At 40.4% G+C, this 21,379-nt stretch overlaps 1 protein-coding gene and 1 long non-coding RNA gene across 2 annotated transcripts; one reads left to right on the forward strand and one right to left on the reverse strand.

Moving 5' to 3' along the window:
* Positions 1–1,657: 1,657 nt before the first annotated feature.
* Positions 1,658–15,225, reverse strand: LOC116653369 (uncharacterized). Its single transcript, XR_004307038.2, has 3 exons — positions 15,092–15,225; positions 6,026–6,101; positions 1,658–1,789 (listed from the first exon to the last, which is right to left on the reverse strand). It is a non-coding gene; the product is annotated as an uncharacterized LOC116653369 (long non-coding RNA).
* Positions 4,439–19,034, forward strand: NPFFR2 (neuropeptide FF receptor 2). The gene is made up of 4 exons (XM_015861470.3): positions 4,439–4,549; positions 14,924–15,263; positions 15,994–16,093; positions 16,637–19,034. The coding sequence occupies exons 2-4, from the start codon at positions 14,936–14,938 to the stop codon at positions 17,451–17,453; spliced, it is 1,245 nt and encodes a 414-aa protein (XP_015716956.3). The 5' UTR covers positions 4,439–4,549; positions 14,924–14,935; the 3' UTR covers positions 17,454–19,034.
* The last annotated feature ends 2,345 nt before the right edge of the window (positions 19,035–21,379 follow it).

Consider the following 21,379-nt stretch of genomic DNA (forward strand, 5'->3'; position numbering starts at 1 on the left):
GTAACCTCCCCTGTATAACCTGCTCAATATCTCAGCAGGTTTCTTCCCAGAAGTTCTCTTCCAATAACAAGGAAGGCATAAAAATAAAGCACATACATCGCAAACAACAGCCACATCTCTCTGTCCTGTGAGGGGCACCAATCAAGCTATTGTTTACAGTTGAAAAAAACTGTTTTTCTGTTGGCATGTTATGTTTTGACATTCACTTAGAAGCATCCAGGACTTACCCACACATCTCATGTAGTCTGCAGCCAAAATCCAGTTGTCGTCTATCCAGTGTAATGTCACAGCAAGGCAATGAAGTAAGATGCTGAAAGTCTCAAGTTTCTGGGATCATGCTCTTCTACTTAGAAATAAACACACCTTATATCTTGAACACACTTCTGAGCTTCCCTCAACTTCTGAACTCATTTCTCTATGTAACATATCTTTCGTTTCTAACTCCCCTATAACAGTCCTTACTCCCCCAACACCAACAAAGGCATCCTAGTCTTATTTTCCTCAAGCCCTGAGCAACCCATCTGACTGAAAACAAATCACCAGTTACAAATATCACCACCAGCTGCAGAACGTTACTTTAGCTAAAAAAGAGTTTCCTTTTAAATTCTCATCTAATAGAAAATGGAGAAAAAAGGATAAATATCCAGAGAGGAAGGAGAGACTGAAGTTTATGGTTATTTGAGCTTTTGAAATACCAAGTAATCCTTTTTTAATATTCACTCTTCCTTGCCTGCCCTGGTCAGAGGGTATCCACTGACACCCAGTAAATATCCTCATGCTAGGACAGTCTCTTAAGTGTCTGGCTTCACCATGAGTTCAGAATTCACAAGGGAGCATCTCTTTTTTTTCCAGGTGAAAATGCCATCTTAAGAATACTTTCTGACTTCTGCTTCTATGGGAAACCACAGAAAAGATTTCTAATTTCCTAAATTTGCACTTTGCCAGCTTATACCCAACACATACTTTTCCAATACCTTCTCGTCACTAAATATTTTGGGTGTATTTCCTAGCACTTATTTGAGGTACCAGAACAGAGGAAAATAAGATCTTGTCTCAGCACGTGCCAAACAGGCTACACAACAGGGAACTCTTTGTAGTTTCTCTCCTTCAAAGAATGCCCGCATTCAGTCTTTCAGCACTACCTCTATTAATTTGTTTTATTTTAAGTCAACCTTTCTGGATGGGCTTTAACTAACAAAGGCTGTTCCAGGTGAAGTCTTCTAAATAACCCAGGAAACTTTCAAAGCCATCACCTCCATCAGAAACACTCCATGTTGTGCTGATCCTGCTGAGTTATTAAAATCACTCATACATTCCTTGGGTTAATAATTTCAGTTTCCTTAATCCCTGACATTTCTTACTGATGAACTCCCAGACTTAAGTGAGAAATCATTGTTGTAACTTAAATCATGACTTTACACTTAATATGAAGTTCGTATCCATTTTTGCTATTTCATCTGTCAGCGACATCCTGGGCTCTCAGACATTCCTCACACAGCACATAATGATTATAAACGTGCCTGAGACACTACGCTGGAGAGGACAGGTAACTCCCTCTAATGTGTCTAGTGGCAGACAGAAAAAAGTCCAGCTGCAGCCCATATACCCATTGACCTTTACTTGAAAAAAGAAGGAAGGAACGAAAGAGAAGTACTTACCCTGGGCAGGATACATTTTGGGAATACTTGCTCTAGTATATAGAGAAGAGAGGATAATTATCTTCACCGGATACCATGTGAATCTACAGCCACATGCCATGCAACAGCAACATCACAATCTTCTTTAGGAGCTACAAGAACAAAGCCATGCCTGTAACTGCAGATCTGGGCATACTTTGTGTCCTGCATGGCAACTACTCCTCTTACAACTAAATGACTTTCTAGTTAAAAGAAGAGACTAGACCACAAGGTAGCCCCAAGCACATCAGCTCTTTATGAGCCACTCGGAAGAAGTGTAAGCAAATATTCACACCATCACAAGCGAGCAACTCACCCATGTCACAAATCTGACAGCAGCATTATCTGAGTGTATGCACACACACAGAAAAACAGTTTACAGCTGATCAGGGACACTTCTATTTCTTCCTGGCAGAACAAACTTCTTTTGAATGAGGTGTTTCAAATTTTAGGGGAATTACTTATTTCATCAGGCCAGATGGGACTCAACAGTTACAAGCCTTATGACGTATTCTGAGGTGTATAATGAAAGATGAACACTTGAGCGTGAAACCAATGCTCCTATTTCCACACAGACTCCATGGAGACCTTCTCATGTCTACAGAAGCCAACTGCGTCACTGGCTGCAAATCAGGACAGCCTAGAGCCTGCACTTAACAGGCTTGGGGAGGATCTGAGATCTTCAGAAAGATGAAAAAGTATCTTCCTTGCCTATTTGACCCCACATTTATTACTTTAATTTGTCCCTTCTAATTTTAACTGTTGAATGCTTTGAGGGAAAGTTAGGCAAATCAGTGTTAAATTGGATTAGTGTAAAAATCTCTTGCCTCACTCCTAAAGTTATAAGCTAAAAAATTCAGAGCACAGGCTCAGTGGGGAGTAGTTGCACCTTGAAGCCTTTGGGGTGGAGGTGTGCTTTGGTATTATAATGAACGTTTAATGAGTGTATAATAAGCTAAGTTCACCCAGAGGATGGCATTTTGTCAAGAGATAGCAAACTGTTGGGTAGCAAGTATACAGTTTATCACTACCATAGTACCCTCAAGCTCCCATCCCAGTGATGTTATCCTAGAACCTGGCCAGTCTCCACTCTTCTCCATCCTCCATGACATCTCCTCTTAGCATCAGCAAATCAAGTTCTCCTTATGTTATCAGCACCTAAGGTTGCCTAGGGAACTGCCACGGACTGGATTCCTTGCATACAAACTGAACTCTCCTATTGAACCCCTGTAAATAGTGCTGTACCTTAATTCTTAATTTCCAGTGAACAATACTGTACCTTCATTTCCAGGTCATTTATAGCGATTATCTCACAAAAGTACAGCTTGACTCATCCTAAATTGGGATGTTGTTTCTGTCTCATCTCTCAGTCTGAAATATGCTGCCAACTTGTGTCACTTGTGCCCTGCAGAATACCAGCAATGAGGATCACAGTAGAGATATGAGAGCTGCTGGGTTTCAGTTCCTCCACAGCCTCCCCTTTTGCCCTCAGTATTGTATTAAAGCTATAGCAAAGGAGCTGGTTTCTTACTTCAGTGTAGAGTATGCAATGAGTGCTCTTGTTTGTTGCTGTGTTTGTTTCTTGTTTCAATCTGGCCAATGTTGTCGGACTGACTTCAGTCCTTGGACTGTGCCCATGAGTGATAGAGGTTTTCTAGCTGTCTTTAGCCTTAAGCTTTGCTTTCCTGTATACATCTATATGTGTATATATCCCCTCTCTCTTCTTCCCCTACAAACCAGATTTAGTGTATTTTATCTCCATCTGATTTAGCTGAAGTACATCACTGAATACTTCTTTCCTTATGACAGTTGATTTATAAGGCTGGAACATGTCCTTTTCAAGGTACATCTGATCATTCTTATCATCTCATTCTTGGAAATTCTCTATTTTTGGACAATGAGCTTGTGGCAGTACTCCTCATTTTCTTGATTTCTTGCAACATTTCTATTACATGTTTCAGCCTAGCCTGCAATACAGGTGTCTTTTGTTACCTGCCCCCATGGAGTGACACTCCAGTAATTCTCTGAAAGTTAGAACCAGAGCAGGGGCTCTCACCTCAGGGTAGACACCTGGATCTAGTTGTCTGCCTCTGTATGCAAAAGAGAAGGTTGGACTGGAGTACTTCTTGGTCTTCCCAACCTCCTTTTGACTCGTGAGAAACTCGGAAGCTCTGCATTTAGGGGGTGGGAGGATGCAAAAAGAGACAAGACAAACACTATAATCCTTAATCTAAGTGTCAAGTAGTCTGATAAGGACTGTACAGACTATTTTTTCCCCTAGGTTCCTGATTCAGATTTAAAAGCTCACCATGCCTTATCTCTGGAGAGGTTTGATCTAATTGCTGGAGCACAGCATGTAGAACAAGAGCCTGAGCATTGCATGCTGTGCTGAGGAGCACTCAGCACACTGGAGATGTATCTGGACTGCTGCCCTCTCTCAGCTGTAATGACCAGGAGTGCGTGGGTGAGAGTCTGTTAGAGGGCTGATACCTGGGGAGGTAGCTGTATCTGTGTTAACTCCAACTCTGCTAACAAGCCTCCCAAGACAAAGGGATGGCTTTAAAAAAAAAAAAAAAAAGAAAGAAAAAAAAAGAGGAGGGTCTATAAAGAAATACCGGCAAGAAACACAGCTGTGATGTTCATTCCCTTCTATCCCAGGGTAGGGAGGGCTGTAGGTGACAGCCCACTAGCCCAGGGTTCAGCATCATGTCTTTGGTCTGCTCCCTCCAGTCCCTCCTTCTCTCTCTTCCTCCCTCCCTCCTCCCTGCATCTGTCAGGCACTGGTGAGGTCCATTCCCTCTCTGCTACACTCAGGACTGCAGCCTTCCTCCTCTCTGCACTGAACCAGTGGTTGCTGCGGAGCACTCTTAACTGTAAGTGGGGATAACCTATGCAAGCAGCAGGGTTTTTAGTTGGGCTGGGCTACTCCCCACTCTGCTATAGCAGGGAGCTGAGGTGAAACTGCAAGTGTTTTGTTGGCAACAGGTCTTTGTGTCTGTGCATGTATGTGTGAGGGGAACGCTAATCCTGCTGCTCTGAGGTGGGTACATAACACTGCCTGCATGGGGCTCCTGGTGTTGTCAAGTATCTAGTAAGCAACTCTCTATATGCTGCTTAAGTTAGTCCAAGGGAGTATACTGCAGCCCTACTGACTAGTTTGTACTGGTCACTTTTGGGATACTGGGCAATAAGGCATGACAGTACACCTGGTATAAATGGCTTTGTAGTTCAAAAGTGATGTGAGTGACATCACCGTCAGCAGGAATCGCTGGGCAGGGGGAGCATCTGCACAGCTGCTGCTGGAAGTGCCCTTCTCAATGTGACAGCTCTTTAATCTTTACACAAAGCTTTAGGTTCTTACAGAGAAAAGACTGTTCCCACAAAGACCACAATTGGACTCCTTTGTGTACCTTGATCTATTTATTTTTTATTCCCCCAGCTGACTATAAGTAGCTGTCAATTTTAAAGGGCTGTTTCACCAGGCAGTTGTCAAATGCCTCTAGCTAACAGTTGCTCTGAGTCTAGGGGTCTGAGTCTATCAGTATAAGTCAAATTAGAGGTCCGTATTTCTGGGTGTGAACAAAGTTACTGCATGCCTGGTATAATGTTTTAAAACAAGTCTTCTGGATGTTCCACCTGCAACAGTTCATGCTGTACTGCTGTTAATGCTGGCAGCATACTTGAACTGACAGAATATCAAGTGTGCATAGGTGTACAGAAAATGGTCTTTAGGGGGGAAAAATATAATTAACTCCCCCTTTTCAAGGGCATAGTTACTTGATGGTTTGGCTCCTACACTTCCCAAAACTGAGGATTTCATTAAAATGAAAGCCATTATGTGACTCTAGCCAACAGAGTTAGAAAGTGCTTCTTTTGGTGTTACCTTCCAGTGGATAAACCCAGCCTGCTGCAACAATATTATGATATATATATATAGCACAGGTTATGGTAGTTAAAGTATATCATCAGCCTATCAGACAAAGACAGTTTAATGGTCCATCAAATCTAATACTACTCAGCATGAGTTGCTTTGAATACAGAAATGAGTGTAATCAGAAGCAATATTTCATACTTCACTTTCAGCTATCACACATTGAACAGAATTGCTTTAAGTGGTGGAGAGGACTTTGTCCAGTTTCAAGTAAATTCTGACAGTCCTTAGAGTACAGTTACAAAACAAACACTTTCAGAGCTCAAAGGCACCTGCATGATTAACTTGGCTAAGATATGCATGTTGGTGGTTTCTGACAGCTATCTTTATTGAAGTGTAAGTTGTTGTAACTTGCTGAAACAACCCTAATCAGTGATAAGACTTAGGAAAGCAGTGATGACAAAGCAGGACACCTTACCTCGCCACTAAAACTGCTGGGTGTGTTCTCCTCGCTAGTGCTGCATGCCAGTCTCATCTCTAAGGACACAATGCACCTGCAGAACAACACAAAAGACACGAGTATGTGAGGAATAGCTTATGTTATGACAAAAAAAATGAAACCCAATAGTCTGAGTCTCTGAGATTGCTGAGGGGCAGTGAAGATATGAATACATAAAATCTATATGTCTGATAATAATAAGGCCTAAGTAGTTACCCCTGATGTAAAATGCAAGATAGATGAATCTTTTGTAAGTCACACACTGAACATGTAGCTGGCTGAGATTGAACTAGCATATAACAATAGAGGATGGAGAGAGGATAGAGTCTTGAGCTACTAAATGTAAGGAATGTTTTGCATGGGACAGCAATTCACCCTAAAAGCAGCATTTGCTCAAGCCTCAACTGAAAACACACAGGGTTAGCAGCTGTTGCTCTGTGACTTGCTTCTACTTGTGGCTTGAGTGGGCTTAGGTGACGAGGGGGAAATAATGCAAGGTAGGTCACACTAACACCTATATTTCTGTGAAATGACAGCAAGTACCAGACAGTGTCTGTCTCATAACTGCCAGAAATGGATGCCTATTAGGTAGCTCCCACTGTTTTTCCTATATTCTTTCCACCTCAATTTGTAAACAAATTGTGTTCTGTTGTATGGAGATGAATTAGACTGTCTGCATGATTATTGCAATTAGATGGGTCTTTCAGCTACAGAGAAAGGAATACATTCCAGATCTCCTGTTGTCCAAACTAAAGTTCATTTAATATTATCCTTCAAACACTAGTATCTTGATGACTGGACTCAAGACAGTACTTCAGAAAGCTGTCACAAACATCCTTGACATTTCTCCCCCCCTCTCCCCGCTTCCTTTATTTGCACAAAATTAAGGCTTTTGACTTGATGCTGTCATTTTGTTTTTTAAACACACCATTAGAAACAAGCAAAAGGAACTTCTTAGTCCTCAAATGAAACATAGGCTTTCTCCTTTCCTATTGGAACATGTCAGAAGAAAAATGCATCAGGAAAAGGCAGCACAGGACATTACCAGCTGAGTAATCTGTAGAACACTGTCCTCGATTTTCCTACACAAGGTAGTTAAAATCTGTACTACTTAAGGGCTTCCATCTGAGTGCTATATCATCATACAAACTAACGAAACTTTGCTGCAAAATAAACTTTCCTCCAGTATATAGCCTAATAAGCTATACTAGCAAATAGAGCAAGCTGTATATTTTGTAACAGGGAAGAATGCTCCATGCTGGCACATTAAGCCCCACATTACCAGATATAACATGAACAGACACTTCGCATTTCCATAATCAATACCCTTGTCTTTCAATTGCAACACCAGCTTTCTGACATGTGCAAGGAAACTAAGAGCTGGTTGGGCTTAAGAGGTAGGCAGGAGGATCGAGAGCAGATTGAAGCTCTCTCCTAATCAAGAACTTTTCAATTAGCTTTCAATCAGTAACAGTTTATCCCACTACATGTGCTAAGATTAATGTTTAACTCCACCTGGAGAGATGGCTACTGTAATCTCTGCTCCCACTTTATTTCCAGTTACTACTTTGCTGGCATGCCTTGTCATCCTTAAATTCATACGCTGGTACCTCTGACAGAAGCTTCTGTAGTTCCTTTTAGGTATGATTGTACCTTAGCCACAAAACAACATAAATTGGAACGATTTCTTAGTAATACTGCCAAAACAAAAATAATGCTTCATCTCTTATCTGTGCTTGACCCAAGGCACACTCACTCATTCTTTGCAAATCACTCTGCTATAGGACCTGAACTACTTGCACTATTCCAGCTGTCTAGGCTCAGACCGCATTTACTGGGGTCCCTGGTCAATTTTCCATCATGGCTGTAAAGCCACTACTTGAAGATTTTATCTCAGGAGGACTTAATTCAAATAGTTTAATTCTATTTAAAGCTTCTCTATCAGTGCATTTGAGGAACTCATTTTCCCCTTTTCTGAGTTTAATTAAAAGCTCAAGAACAGACAAATACAAGCAAGGTACAAGGGAATACCAGAGGGCACCAAGCATTTGATGCTTGGTGTATGGCTCACGGGAACAGCAGATTTTTCTGATCAGCCAACTTGAACTAAGGAAAAGAGAGCAATCTGAAAGGCCTGACAGGCTGCTTTCAAAACACTTCTAAGCTTGCTGCATTTGGTGATCATGCATGCACTAGTGATCAGGAAGAACACTATTAGTAATTTTCTGCAACACTTTCTGGTAATAGCCCTGAAGATTCACAGAGTTTGACAACAATCTCATTACTTCTCTATTGAACACAAGACTAACACTGTATGCAATGAGCATACTTTGCTTTCTGTCACAGCTTGTATATCATTCATCCCATAGCAAGCTCAACACTCCTCCTGACAGTGTTAGATTAGTAACAGCAGAACAATTGATTGGTGGAGAACCTCTCTAAAAGGGTAACCTCCCAAAGTGACAGATGTCTCAAAAAGTGTACCAAGCACCAGGTCAAGTGAGTACCTCATTTTGCCTCAATAAAAAATGGATAGCTTTCAATTAGCCGTTGTGCATCTTCTAAATAGATTCTCTCCTATAGGTGCTGGGTTTCCTGACTCAGTTGCTACTAATTTACAGAATGGGCAAAAGGCTCTCTTGCCATAAGCAAGCTAAATTCTGTACCAAACGGGTTCTATAACTTCCCTGCAGTTTACTTAATGAGTGCTTAACTAATAATTTCTCTCCTCCTGTGCTGCTGACATTAGTGGTAGTAACATCCTGGTTTCTCATTCTGCTACTGACAGGCAGGAATAAGAATAAAAAGACTCCTTTGATTTCAGCTGCAAAAATGCCACAAGGAAATTCAAAACTCTGAGGCTTGGGATGCAAGTGATCTTGGGGGAGTTGTTGAGAAAAAATGACAAAAGCCATTTGCAAGTATAAGGGAGCTAATGCATATCCTATGACTTGCTAGGTTTCTTAGTAAAATGGATGGCCACCTGTGGTGGAATATTACTTTAATCTTATTTCAGAGAACAACTGGCTGAGGTTTTACTTAAAACAAAGTAGCCTGTGACACATCAGAGAAACTATACTCAGAAGGTTAAATGTTAAGTGTTAATCTCATTATTATAACAGGTTTTATTGTTGAAACAATAGTTAAAAATCACCTAAATATAACATGTACACAGAAAATATTTTTTTTCTAATTGGCTTTGCTGCAGAAGAATCTTCATTTACTGTGTAACCAAGTACCCTCTTAGCTAACTACTAAAACCCTACCACTACCTGCTTATTCAGTACTCTTTTGTTGTCTCCTCTCTGGCATATCACACATCTTCACTATGGATAGAAAAGCAGATTTCCACCCTGTGCTCAATCTACAGCCAAGCAAGAAGCTTCAAATGTAGAAACATTCTCAACAAATCGACACAAGTCACAAATACATCTAAAGACATGTGTGCTAACACACTGCACCTTAAGGTCAAATCATAGCAAATGGCAGAAAATAGCTTTAGCAAAGCTTTGCTACAATAAATTTTCAGCATTAAGGTTCTCCACTCTGTGTGGGAATAAAAGCTATTTGATTTAAGCTGTGATATTATTTGAATGTCAAAAATACAAAGCAGAGTGAAAATTTTATACATTCTAAAAAAAAAGAAACATGCTGTGAAAGCTTCATCTCATGGCAGCTTATGAATAATATTTGTATTTTGGCTTTTTGGCAAAGGGTGTCTTATTTCTTCCTGAAGAGGATGAGTAATCCACAATTAAGTCTTGTTTCATCTCTTACAGCATTCCTACTGATAGCACTGCTCTTTACAAATAAGACAGGAAAAGTGGAAGGTCCTTAAAAACAAGAGAAAACCCACAAAACTAAAGAAGCCTTTGACAAAATACTGCATTTCACTACTCCGCTCAGATTTCTCAGATGACTGTTAGGGGAAGACAAATGTCCAAAGCACAAAGCCCATTCATTAGTTTTGCACGGTATGTCTTTGTGCTATTATCCATTAATGTACAATTGGCTTCTCAGTGTATAGATCGAGTTCATGGAAGTATACAACGAGAATAAAATATTTTCAGTTTTAACTTGATATGCTTAAGTGTCTCTATTACAGCTTCCTCTTAACTGAAAGCCTGTCCTTTACCTGTGACACACTCAGTATTTTCTGTGAGACAGGACACTCCCAGGTGGTTCATGAAGTACTCCATAAAATAATGATGTATTAAAAGATAAATCAAACATTCAATTCCAGAGTACTCCATTCATAATTCCTAAATATCCTTGGAGTTTGTACTTTGTAATTCAAGTTTTCTACAGGCCAAGCATTTCCGCTCATACAGGAAGATCAGATTAAGTGCAAAACTAAGTTAAAACACACCTAACAAATGCTTCCAAGATTTTAACAGTATTCTGTAGTCAAATCTTTTTTTTTTTTTTGACAGAAACACTGTTTTTGCTTACAGTGTTTAACACGACAAGTCTCAGTGCTCTGTTTTATCAGGAATGGCTTCTCCTCTTCTGCCTACTGCACACTTCTGGAGCCCATTTGGCTGTTGGTGAAATCTTCTTTCCACTGAAAGTAAAAATGAGTCCTTTTTACAGTACACTGCAGACACAACCTTTTTGGCCAACATTTTGAAATGTGCAATAGTAAAATAAAGTATTTCTGAAGCTTAGAATATAATGGAAGCACACGTTGCAATATACTTTAAAACATATTTCTTTTAATGAAATGATCCTGTAACTTCTACTGTTCCTCTGTAAGCTGTTCTTTTGAGCTTTCTGATCTTTTCTTCAGCTTTCCTTTAGACTTCTTTGATCTGATCCAAATCTGCATGCAACATTCCAGATGAGTTGTAAGTAATTAACACTGAAGTTATCTTGTGCATTTTGTCAGCCATTGCCCTACTTACGTACTTGTTTTGCTGAGCTGCTCTTCACTTTCAGCTGGAAACTTGGTATAAATTTCAGATCCTCATCCACAGTACTGCCACAGAAACATCCCCCACCCCCTTGCTTCTCCAAACATTGCTATCCAGCTGCTCTTGCTGAATAGCTTTTTTTATTTTAGGCTGCTTTCCACAGGAAACGTTAACTTGCAGACAAAGTGCCTGGTAGGTAATTGGTACTTGTTCCCTGGTACTGCTTCCGTAAGTGTCTTCCTCTTACTACATAAGCACAGCAGTTTGGGGTTTTGTCTGTTTTTCCATCCCTCAGTGGCTGTATTTTGCTAGCACAATTTTCTAACTTCCGTGCAGAACAGAGGTGCTACCATTTTCCATAGTCTCCAGGAAGTTTCTGCAGTTAACCCATTACTGAGTGTATAGCTAAGGACAAGATGACTCTTTTTAGCACTTACTGCAGAACATTTCCTTTTTCCCCAGCAACACTTCTGTTCTTCATATCTCTGATGTCTTCGTTTCTGTTTCTAAGCCCTTGGAGGATTCCACAGTGAGATTTAACACACACAGTATGGATAAAAATTGCAGTGCACAGGGATGAAGTAGTTCTGTCTGGCTCCTGTGAATGCCAGAATTCTTCCATGTGGCCAACATAAAAGTAACTGCACTCGCTTCATAATTACCTTGATCTGTTACTGTTATGGAGGTAAATTAATCTTCCATATCCAATGGCACAAGATTACCCTACTTGCACTGTAAGACTTAATGCTGCTTATTTGTGTAGGGATACTGTCACAGATATTTCACTAGTGCATCAATCTATTTAGAAACAACACGCAGGCAGTTTTTCATAGTGCAGCCATGCCCTCAAATTACTAAGTGGAAGCAAATTACTCTCATTTATCATCCAGTAATATTTATGCATTATATTACTTCCCTCTTTCTTAGATGAGTTATGTTTTAATCCTCTGTGTCTCCCTATTAGTTATCAGTCTGTTGTACTTATCAAAACACAAGGGACTACACTTTGTTTCTTCTTCCAGCCAATCCTGCCCCCCTTAACCTCAAAACAGTAAAAACTTGTGTACTTTGCCATTTCTTGTAAGCAACAGTAAGTAGCAAGTTCACCATATCTGGTACAAAATGACATGTGTGCAAGTGTGATCAGATGCTGTAAGCCAGAGATAGCTCCCATTTGTAATTTCTTGCTCATTAGTTACAAATGGAAACTATTTCAAAGTTCTTTACAGAGAAGATTGAAAGTGGTAGCTTAACAATAATCCATCAGAAAAAGAGGCCTCTATTTGGTTTCAGCACTAACTATCAGAAAGAGATGGATGAACACAAGAACACTCCTATTTCTAACTTAATTAACCTCATGGATTGGCAGCATTATAAATGACTTAGAGCTACATTCCTCACCTAGAATAACTATGTCAAGTGGGAAGGTCATGACACTGCCCTTTCTTTGTGGGGAAGCTCTCGCTTCTGGCTTCTCGCTCTTAACTACCCCAAGAAGCTGGCCAGGGGGAAAAGGAGGCAAGTGAGCAATAATTTCTTGACAGAAGCCAAAAGGGAGCAGAAGAGATGCTAAGCATTAGATGAGGTTTAAGTGATAAAGCATTTCCTGGGATTTACAAAACACAGCTCCAGAGCTGTGATTAAAGGAATGGCATAAGCTACTACTGACAAATGTCTTTTTTTTACTACTGTTCTCACTGTTCATCATGTTTGCACACGGCCTCATCAGTGACTGTATAGTTCAGTGAATAATAAAGCTGCTACTAAAACACCTACTGCAACAACTGAATCTGATCTCCACATAATTAAAACATTTGGAACACAAAACACCTGAATGAAAACAATTCAATAATTGAGAAAATATTCTAAATAAAACAAAGTAAACCAATACAGTTTTTCAGCATAAAGGCAAACAGAGAATGCACACCCATTATGGGTAGTCAGTACATTGCTTTGTTAAAATACATAAAGAAAATGCAGAAATACAAACACACCGCAAGCACTGTATAGCTGCTGACATCCAACATAACAGAAAATACAAGACATCTATATAATTTTCACCACTATTCTTGCTCCAAACCCAGGGCATACCAGAACGTATTTTTACTGCACTACTTGGAAGTAAAACACTTGCAAAGCTTTTGACATTACTGAATTTCATTAACAAGCAAAACATAAAAAACTGCAGTGCTTTCCTGAGAACTAAATGTGAGCAAATAGATCAGGGAAAAATAGGCAGAGACAGAAGCTTGCTAATTAGCGAGCCTTTTAGGTAAAGCAGCAAGAAGACTGAGGAAAAACACCTGTTCTTTTGGCACTGTTTCCTCATACTCCTTTTTCTCAGTAGAGGGGCACCCTATGCAGGGTGACAGCAGAATATCACACCTTCCACCATTATTTCACAGATAGGAAATACCTTCATCAGGAATCTGAAGAGGTAGCTGAAACTGCAGTTACACACACAAAAAGTCAGTTCCCCTTCATAAGTAAAGAAACTGAGCCAGCGCTTTCCTTCCGTCATTCACAACCTCAATCCATTTCACTTTATTGCCACCCAAAAGCCATCAGCAGACAGATACAATCATTTTTCCTATTTCTTTCACTTAAGTTTCAAAGTCTATCTTGCAGATAAAATAAATATGGAATAACGTATTTGAATGCTCCCTGCACCAGTTACCTGGTGTCCACTGTAAACACTAAGATGCCAGTGTAACCTGTTACAGAGGCTGATGGAATTTCTATGCCTTATCTATTGCACATGATAGAAGTGTGCCACAGCAAGCTTCCATCTGTAGCCATATATATCTATTAGTTTTACAGGGCAAGAAAACAGCTTGTAGCCTACAAAGTTAAGCCCAGTAAGTTAAGTATGAAAGTTAATTGTTCAAGCATTAAAGATCCTTTTCTCAAACCCTGCAGCAACTGAAAGCATTGCTACTGCAACACAAAAGATGACACAGTTTAAAATGTAGATTCTAGATGAATGTAAATTCTAGAAATGAGATTCTTGGAAACAGATTATATCATTATCAAGTACATTTTGACTTAAAAAAAAGACTGAAAGAAAACCGATCAGTTTCTCCCAGCTATAATAAAATACTGTAATTAAGAAAACATCCATTCCTTTACAGTGTGAATACACACGGGAAAAGTATTTCCCACACTTTATAACAAGAAAATTGCAGCATCAAAGACTACAAACTCCCCAAAATCACACAGGAATCAGTAGAAGAACTAGAAAAATACATCCAGCTATTTTGTACTTCAAGACATTTTAAATATAGAGGTCATCATTTCCTAACTTCTTTCATTTATGCAGACTGTACACAGGAAACTAAAATCAGTTATTGCCTGATATCAGTTGTACAAAAATATTTTCATTTCAGGTGAATGCTATTAGATTTAAATACATTCAGGTGAAGATCCATGTCTTCTGAATGCAAAATTCTGTGATTCTGTGATTATTTTCACTGCTGCTTTTAATGGCTCAACAACCCCACTGTGGCCTAAGAGTTAGTTTACTCAAGCTGTTGAGTAAATAGATTTCTCAAGAATTCTGATTTCTACCTCCCCCATGTCCCCACCAAAAAAAGTTCAGTTGCTGTATTCTTCACTTAACACATCACAATAGATCTGTTTACATCCTGTCTGGATTTCCTCTTATTTGGGAAGGGAAGAACATTTACAAAGACTGCAGAAGGAAGAAAATCTTCAGCAGTCTTACTGGTCACTCATATACCCAAGTTGTAGAAACAAACTAATGATATTTGTTGCTTTTTCACTATGGGGGGGTCGGGGGGAGGAAGGGAGGAGGAGGGCAGAATATGGACGACTAGAATAAGCTATAGAGGGATGAGTACACACAAGCTCATATGTACCTCAGCACAATGCATAACCAAACTAGTCACATTTATTCAAATGAATTTCAGTTGCATTATCATGACCTTTAAAAATATCTTTTAAGGTACATTACAACATGAGTAAAGAAACTGACTCAAATTCTTCATTCGATTGGTCTCATCTGCTAAGTTATAATGAGACATACAAGTACCTCTACTTAGAAGGCAATGTCTCCTATGTGGACTACTACCATCATCAGCCCTCGGTGGCAGCTGTCTTCATCATCTCTTACCTCCTCATCTTCCTGCTCTGTATGGTTGGCAACGGAGTAGTCTGCTACATTGTTCTGAAGAGCAAGCATATGCGAACAGTCACAAATCTTTTCATCTTAAACCTGGCTGTCAGCGATCTACTGGTGGGAATCTTCTGCATGCCCACCACACTCCTGGACAACATCATTGCAGGTACGCTGGTTTGCACTGTGCAGCAAAAAAAGCCTGATGGGCATTCACCTGTATTTCTGAGTATTGGTGTCCCTGGGGAACATGAAAGTAGGTTGCACTTGACAGTGACCCACATATACTACTCTTAATCTCTGTCACTGGATTACAGAATCCAAATTACAGGGAGAAAGATGAGGGCAAATTCAGAACCCTCATCTTGCATGTTGGACAGAAGGGGTTGGTGTTCACTTTGCAGCACATATGGCGACAGTGCACAAAAGTCACCTAATAGAGCACTGGGTCAATAGTCCTATTTACACACTGCTGTTTATGAGGGAGTTTTGTAGGTATTTCAAGTCAGTGCAAGTCACAGATGAGAAAGACAAGCTTCTAAACTACCTTCTTACTTGGGCTGTCTTTGCTGACTTCTACATCTGGCATCTTAAACAAGGGATTGTCCCAGTACTACTTTATATGCCCAGGAAGACTAAGCGTGTACACTTAGAGCAACATGCAGAGAGCAAGGTCTCACTTCAATGTTATGTAAAACCACAAATGCTGGCTTTGCTGCTTTCTGGAACATCAGAAACTCACCCAGGCAACTGGCAGTGCATTTATTTACATAACCTGTGCCTTCCTGACCCCATCAGTGACCTGCCAGAGCAAAAAGAAAGTATGCATAAGAGGAAACACATATGACGATAGCACTGCCATGAGACTAAAGAAATTTCAATTCCCTGTTTCCTTCCAGGATGGCCATTTGGGAGCATGGTTTGCAAGATGAGTGGGATGGTCCAAGGAATCTCTGTCTCTGCCTCCATCTTCACTCTGGTTGCAATTGCTGTAGACAGGTAAGATGATGCAGGGATGATAAACTGTCACTTTCATCTCCCTCACCTGACCACATTGAGGCAGATTAATTCACACCACAACATATTAGATGGATACAGTTCATAAGGCTGCCCCCTTAAAACACAGCCAGCTCAGAAGTGCACCCACAGTAATTGCTCTTCTATCACTATCTCTTAAAAATCACACAGCTGGTCTGTACCTGACTGCCAAGAGTTGATTAGATCCCCAGTTAAGCTAAACAGAAGCAGTGGTGCTTGCCACAGTTAACTGAAGCAGCAGCAGGTCGATACAGACAGATGATAAAGATTTCTTACACTAACCAACTTTCTTTTAGATTATTTTCCTCAGCACAGTTCTTAAATGGAGTGATTACATACAGCTCCACTGGTGTATGCAAGATGAGACAATTCCATCTGTACCTTTAAAAAGAAGGCACAATTTTAATAGTACACAATTTTATACCCGTGTATGTGTTTATGTTTGCCTCACTAAGTATTTTCTAAATGGCTTCTCCACGTACATTCTGGACGCCTCTGCTGCAGGTTTCGATGCATCGTTTATCCATTTAAGCAGAAGCTGACCACTTCAACTGCTGTCATCATTATAACAGTCATCTGGATTCTGGCCATTGCAATCATGTGTCCTTCAGCAGTCATGTTGCAGGTGGAAGAAGAGAAGCATATAAGAGTCATCCTTGGCTATGGCAATGAAACCCGCCCTGTATATTGGTGCCGGGAGAACTGGCCTAACCCAGGAATGAGAAAGATCTATACAACGGTTCTGTTTGCCAATATCTATCTTGCCCCCTTGTCACTCATTGTTATTATGTATGCTAGGATAGGCATTGCTCTCTTCAATACAGCAGTGCCTACAATGGGAAAGCACAGCCAGGAGCAGCGACACACTGTGTCCAAGAAGAAACAAAAAGTCATCAAAATGCTCATTATTGTGGCTTTGCTTTTCACCCTGTCCTGGCTTCCACTGTGGACTCTGATGATGCTTTCAGACTACGCCAACCTGTCAGATATCCAGCTGCAGATCATCAACATTTATATCTATCCTTTTGCCCACTGGCTGGCCTTTTTCAACAGCAGTATCAACCCAATTATCTACGGTTTCTTTAATGAAAACTTTCGCAGAGGCTTTCAGGCAGCCTTTAAACTTCAGCTCTGCTCTAAGGACATCATTCACAGGGAGGTCTACTCACAGCGAGGCCAAAGTAACGCCATTTTGCCAGCTGCCAACTACCAAACACCCCAGGATCAAGCTTGTCAAAATGTCAAAGCAGAGAGAAAGCCAGTTAGGAAAGGAAACTGGATGAATAACCAGCAGGATTTGATGATGGAGGATCTTGAATAGCCTTACAACAACAACAGGATGTTGCTGTAATGTTATAGCATGTTCATAACATGTTATGAACTCTCTAAAAGACTTCTGTCCAACATAATTTCTTTACTGGGTTGTGGAATTCAAGCTCTGTAAGGTATTTCTATTCTTAGAAATAGAAATAATGTCGAGATGTTTCTGTTTAGGAAATGATATGCAACTTACTTATTATTTAAGCATTTGACACAAGGAAGAAGCAAAATTCATCCTTCTCTATCACCAGCTTAAACCAGGGACAAACTCTGAAGTCGTTGATGACTCACTGCTCCTGCACTGGTCTAGAGCAAAGTCCTGATTAAAATGAGATTATCTTCCCTACATTGTGAATTAAGAGAAAAACTAAGATTATTTACCCTGATATAACGATACCTGACACTGATAGAGACAACATGCATTTGCTTTTCTCAATTTCTCGCAGTAGCTGGAACAGGGCTGTGTGTACAATAACTATGGTATCAATTCAGCATTTAAGGCTAGTTATTACTAACATCTACAGTCTTCTTCTGATATCAGGCAACAAAAGTCACACAGCTGTCTGTAGTGGCCATCTGGACTACCATGCCAGGTAGAGAAGGGAACCATGAAACTCACCAGGGCCCTCTGTGCACATGCTCCTTCCTAGGGGGTTTGACTGCCAAGACTCAGGGCAGCTCTGAGCTATGATGCTGAAGGTATCCCTTCCCACTGGTTATTCCAGAGAGATTCCCAGACAGCACTATGAGGATGTCACAGCACATACTGGCAACTGCTTTTACAATGATGCTCCAGTGATGGGTCCCTACTGCCTCACAGTCCCTCCCTCCACTGGTTATAGGCCCTGTGGTTTCAGGCACTAAGTCTGATCAGCAGGTCAACATCCTTGACTGAGCTCAGACCTGACTCATCACCATAAACTTCTCTGACAGTCACAGACCCACAGCTAAACCTGGTTTCACATCCAGCCCTATTCCCTCGCTGGGGCTGCAGGGTGGAGCCTGGCTAGTAAGGAGCTTGCTCTGCAACACCACTCATTTTCATAGGGAGAAGCCAGCCCTTGCAGCATTCTAAGGGAATCATCTGGTCTGGATATTTTAGTTTTCTATTGCATTAAGAGCTAAATGTATCTATAGACCAACACACCTGCAAATGAGATTTATATAAAATTCCTCTACCAAAAGCCCGACTAATCCAATAAACTCACGTCATGATTAACATACTGCAGATCTGCTCAGCAATGGGCTCTTGGTACTACAATTTTGGGTGTTTCAAGTGAAGCATAAGTTTGTTTCTGGAATGTATCAGTCTGTTACCCTCTTAAATACTGGAAATACAGTCTGAACATCTGAACTTAACTCACCAGTTTGTAGATCTTCATGTACTTGTACTTCTGCCAGGTAATCTTGAACGCCAATCACTTCCTATCAAATGGTCAAAGTAAGCATTGTTCATAATGTTCTCTTCATTCCCTTTTCTGGTTGTTCCCTTCTTGTTAATACTGTGATATCAATTGTACTTGGAGTTCAAAAAAATAAAGTGAATATTTGTGAAATAAAGGATGAAAAAATGGCTTATGGTAACAATTTGGGTGTGGCTCTTTTTGTTCCTTAGATGGTTTCTTTTTTGGTGTCTAGATCATCCAAGAAGACTCTACCTTAACAGCAGCAATAGATAACACCTTTAGGACCCATTCAGCACTTACATAGAGCAATTCTGGAAGCATCTCAGAGAGGCTCCCAAGTTTAACAAGGCACACAATTTAGCACAAAGATCAGCCTTCACAGATCTGCTACAAGACCAGAGCATCACCACTTGTCCTGTGAGAGTCTCTGGGAACCAGTTACCAGGTAGGGTCATTCCCTAGTGATTAGGAGGCATCCTTACTCATCAAATTGAAAACTCTATCACAAAGAGCTTTTGGATCCTTAGATATCCCACAGCTCCTGCATCTCTTCCATCCCTCAAAGTGAGTGACATTAGATGCTTTTCTCACTCCACAAAAATAGACAAAATGTTAAATGTCTTTCACAGAGGGGAAAGTTTCAGTCAAAAAAAAAGATCTTAGCTTCTAAAATCTGTGAAAATCTTGCAGTTTTTTGGGTGGCAGAGATAAATAAGAGGCCAAAAACCTAGATAAACCTAAATAAATGCAGATACTACATTAGATTCTTAGATTCTAATGTCCAGCCCGTGTGAGTGAAAGCAGGAACAGGGTGGCAAACCTGGTTTGCCAAGAGAGAAGCAATGTTTTTTAACCTGATAGATTACAGCTCTCCTACTGGCAGTGACTCATTTCTGCTGGGATATTAGCTGCAAAATGAAGATAGAGTGAAGAATGAATAGCAAGAAATAATGCAGAAGATAACACAGGTAACCAAGCACCAAGAGACTGGCATTAAGCATAAAGGAACTGTTTCTGGGATAGATGTTCTTGGAGAGGGAAGACATTCAGCAGTTGTTGATATTTATAAGAGGCAAAACAAACAGCTTGAAAATACAAAAAAGGCACAATGGGTGAAGCTGAAAGCATCAAGAAAACTGAAGTAGTGAAAAATATGTAATAGGGCCTCTCATTGCAGCCTCCCTCATTAATGCACTGAAATAGTGGTTTGGATACAAAAAAAAAAAGTGGAAAAGCCAGAAAAGACTTCAAAAAGAACACAGGCAAATGGGGAGATGAGATGAAGGTAGCTAGACAAAAGGTGGATTTTTCAATGCTCTATGCAAGTAAAAGTGTTTTTAAAGAAAACAGATCCTGCCGAAATCTTTTTAGTTTCCCATTCAAGTATGAAAGCCTCAGCAGTGTTGATGAATCTCAATAACTCAGGATTCAAATCAGTCCATCTGCAGCATTTCTTTTCTCCCCCACATATCTTTGAGAATGGTTTATTTTGCCGTTAGAGTTCCTCAGCATCCACAGGAGAAACTGGTAGATTAACTGCTAGCTTTGATTAGTAAAAACTAAGTAAGACCAAACCATACTTGCTAGTTCCAACCTAATTGATCACAATCCACTAACTCAAAATAACACTACTTTCTAATTTCACAGATCAGAGGGCACAGTTTGTTGTTGTAGAATAAATCACATCTGAAGTACTCAGTCCCATCAAGAACATCAAGGACTCCCCTGTCATATAGAAAACTACCTAAGCTGTTCAAGTCAAATTGTTTGCACTTAAGTAGACTGCTCTGCAATTGCCAGATGGAGCAGGAAGCTCACTAGAGGAGAATCTTGTGACTCCTCCCCATTGCTTATTCCCACATTGTTGCTCTATAACAAGCGCTCTTCCAAGATTTTCAGACAGGGACTGCCATGGTCAAGACATTTAAAAAGCTTAAAGCCTTTTCCAGGGATTGAGGAATGTCTCCAGAAAAGTAATTTTACACTTATCTAGTAGACAGGTATTCAGAACCCAGCACCTGCTACCAATCATTTCTGGCTACTAGAATAAGAAATCATATCTTCATCCACATACACTAGACTAGGAGATGCCAAACATAAATAAGTCTCTAATCTTCCTTTTAGTATCACACAGGGATATGTTCCCCCCCACCCCCACCCCCCCACACACAGAGGGAACAACAAATATTTCATCTCCTTGGGCATATGCTTCCAAAGCTCTCAGCACCCGGACTCCACAGCTCAGCCAAACGTTCAGACTGCATTCCCCCCCTGCCATTTTCATCAGTTTTAACTTGTAAATGTTTCATGCTGTATTAGAAATGCTCTTCTAGTCCATACTCTCCTGTCCTTCAAGGAAGGCCTAATAAACAAAATCCCACAAAGCTGGTACTGATGGCTTTCTTTAGCTTCAGAGGTACAGTTGTACTCTGATTGATGGCAGAATCCTGCTGATAGAGTGACTACTGCTTTCACCCAGGGGACTGCCAGAGCATCAGACATCAGCAGACACCACAGGTGG

This window comes from Coturnix japonica, chromosome 4 (assembly GCF_054131305.1).
Source record: "Coturnix japonica strain WE chromosome 4, WE-NBRP24, whole genome shotgun sequence".
In the NCBI taxonomy this organism is placed as follows: Eukaryota; Metazoa; Chordata; class Aves; order Galliformes; family Phasianidae; genus Coturnix; species Coturnix japonica.

Coding starts and splice junctions, on each gene's coding strand:
- NPFFR2 (XM_015861470.3), top strand. CDS start 14,936: ATGAGTAAAGAAACTGACTCAAATTCTTCATTCGATTGGTCTCATCTG. Junction 15,264..15,993: donor CCTGGACAACATCATTGCAG/GTACGCTGGTTT, acceptor GTTTCCTTCCAG/GATGGCCATTTGGGAGCATG. Junction 16,094..16,636: donor GTTGCAATTGCTGTAGACAG/GTAAGATGATGC, acceptor CCTCTGCTGCAG/GTTTCGATGCATCGTTTATC.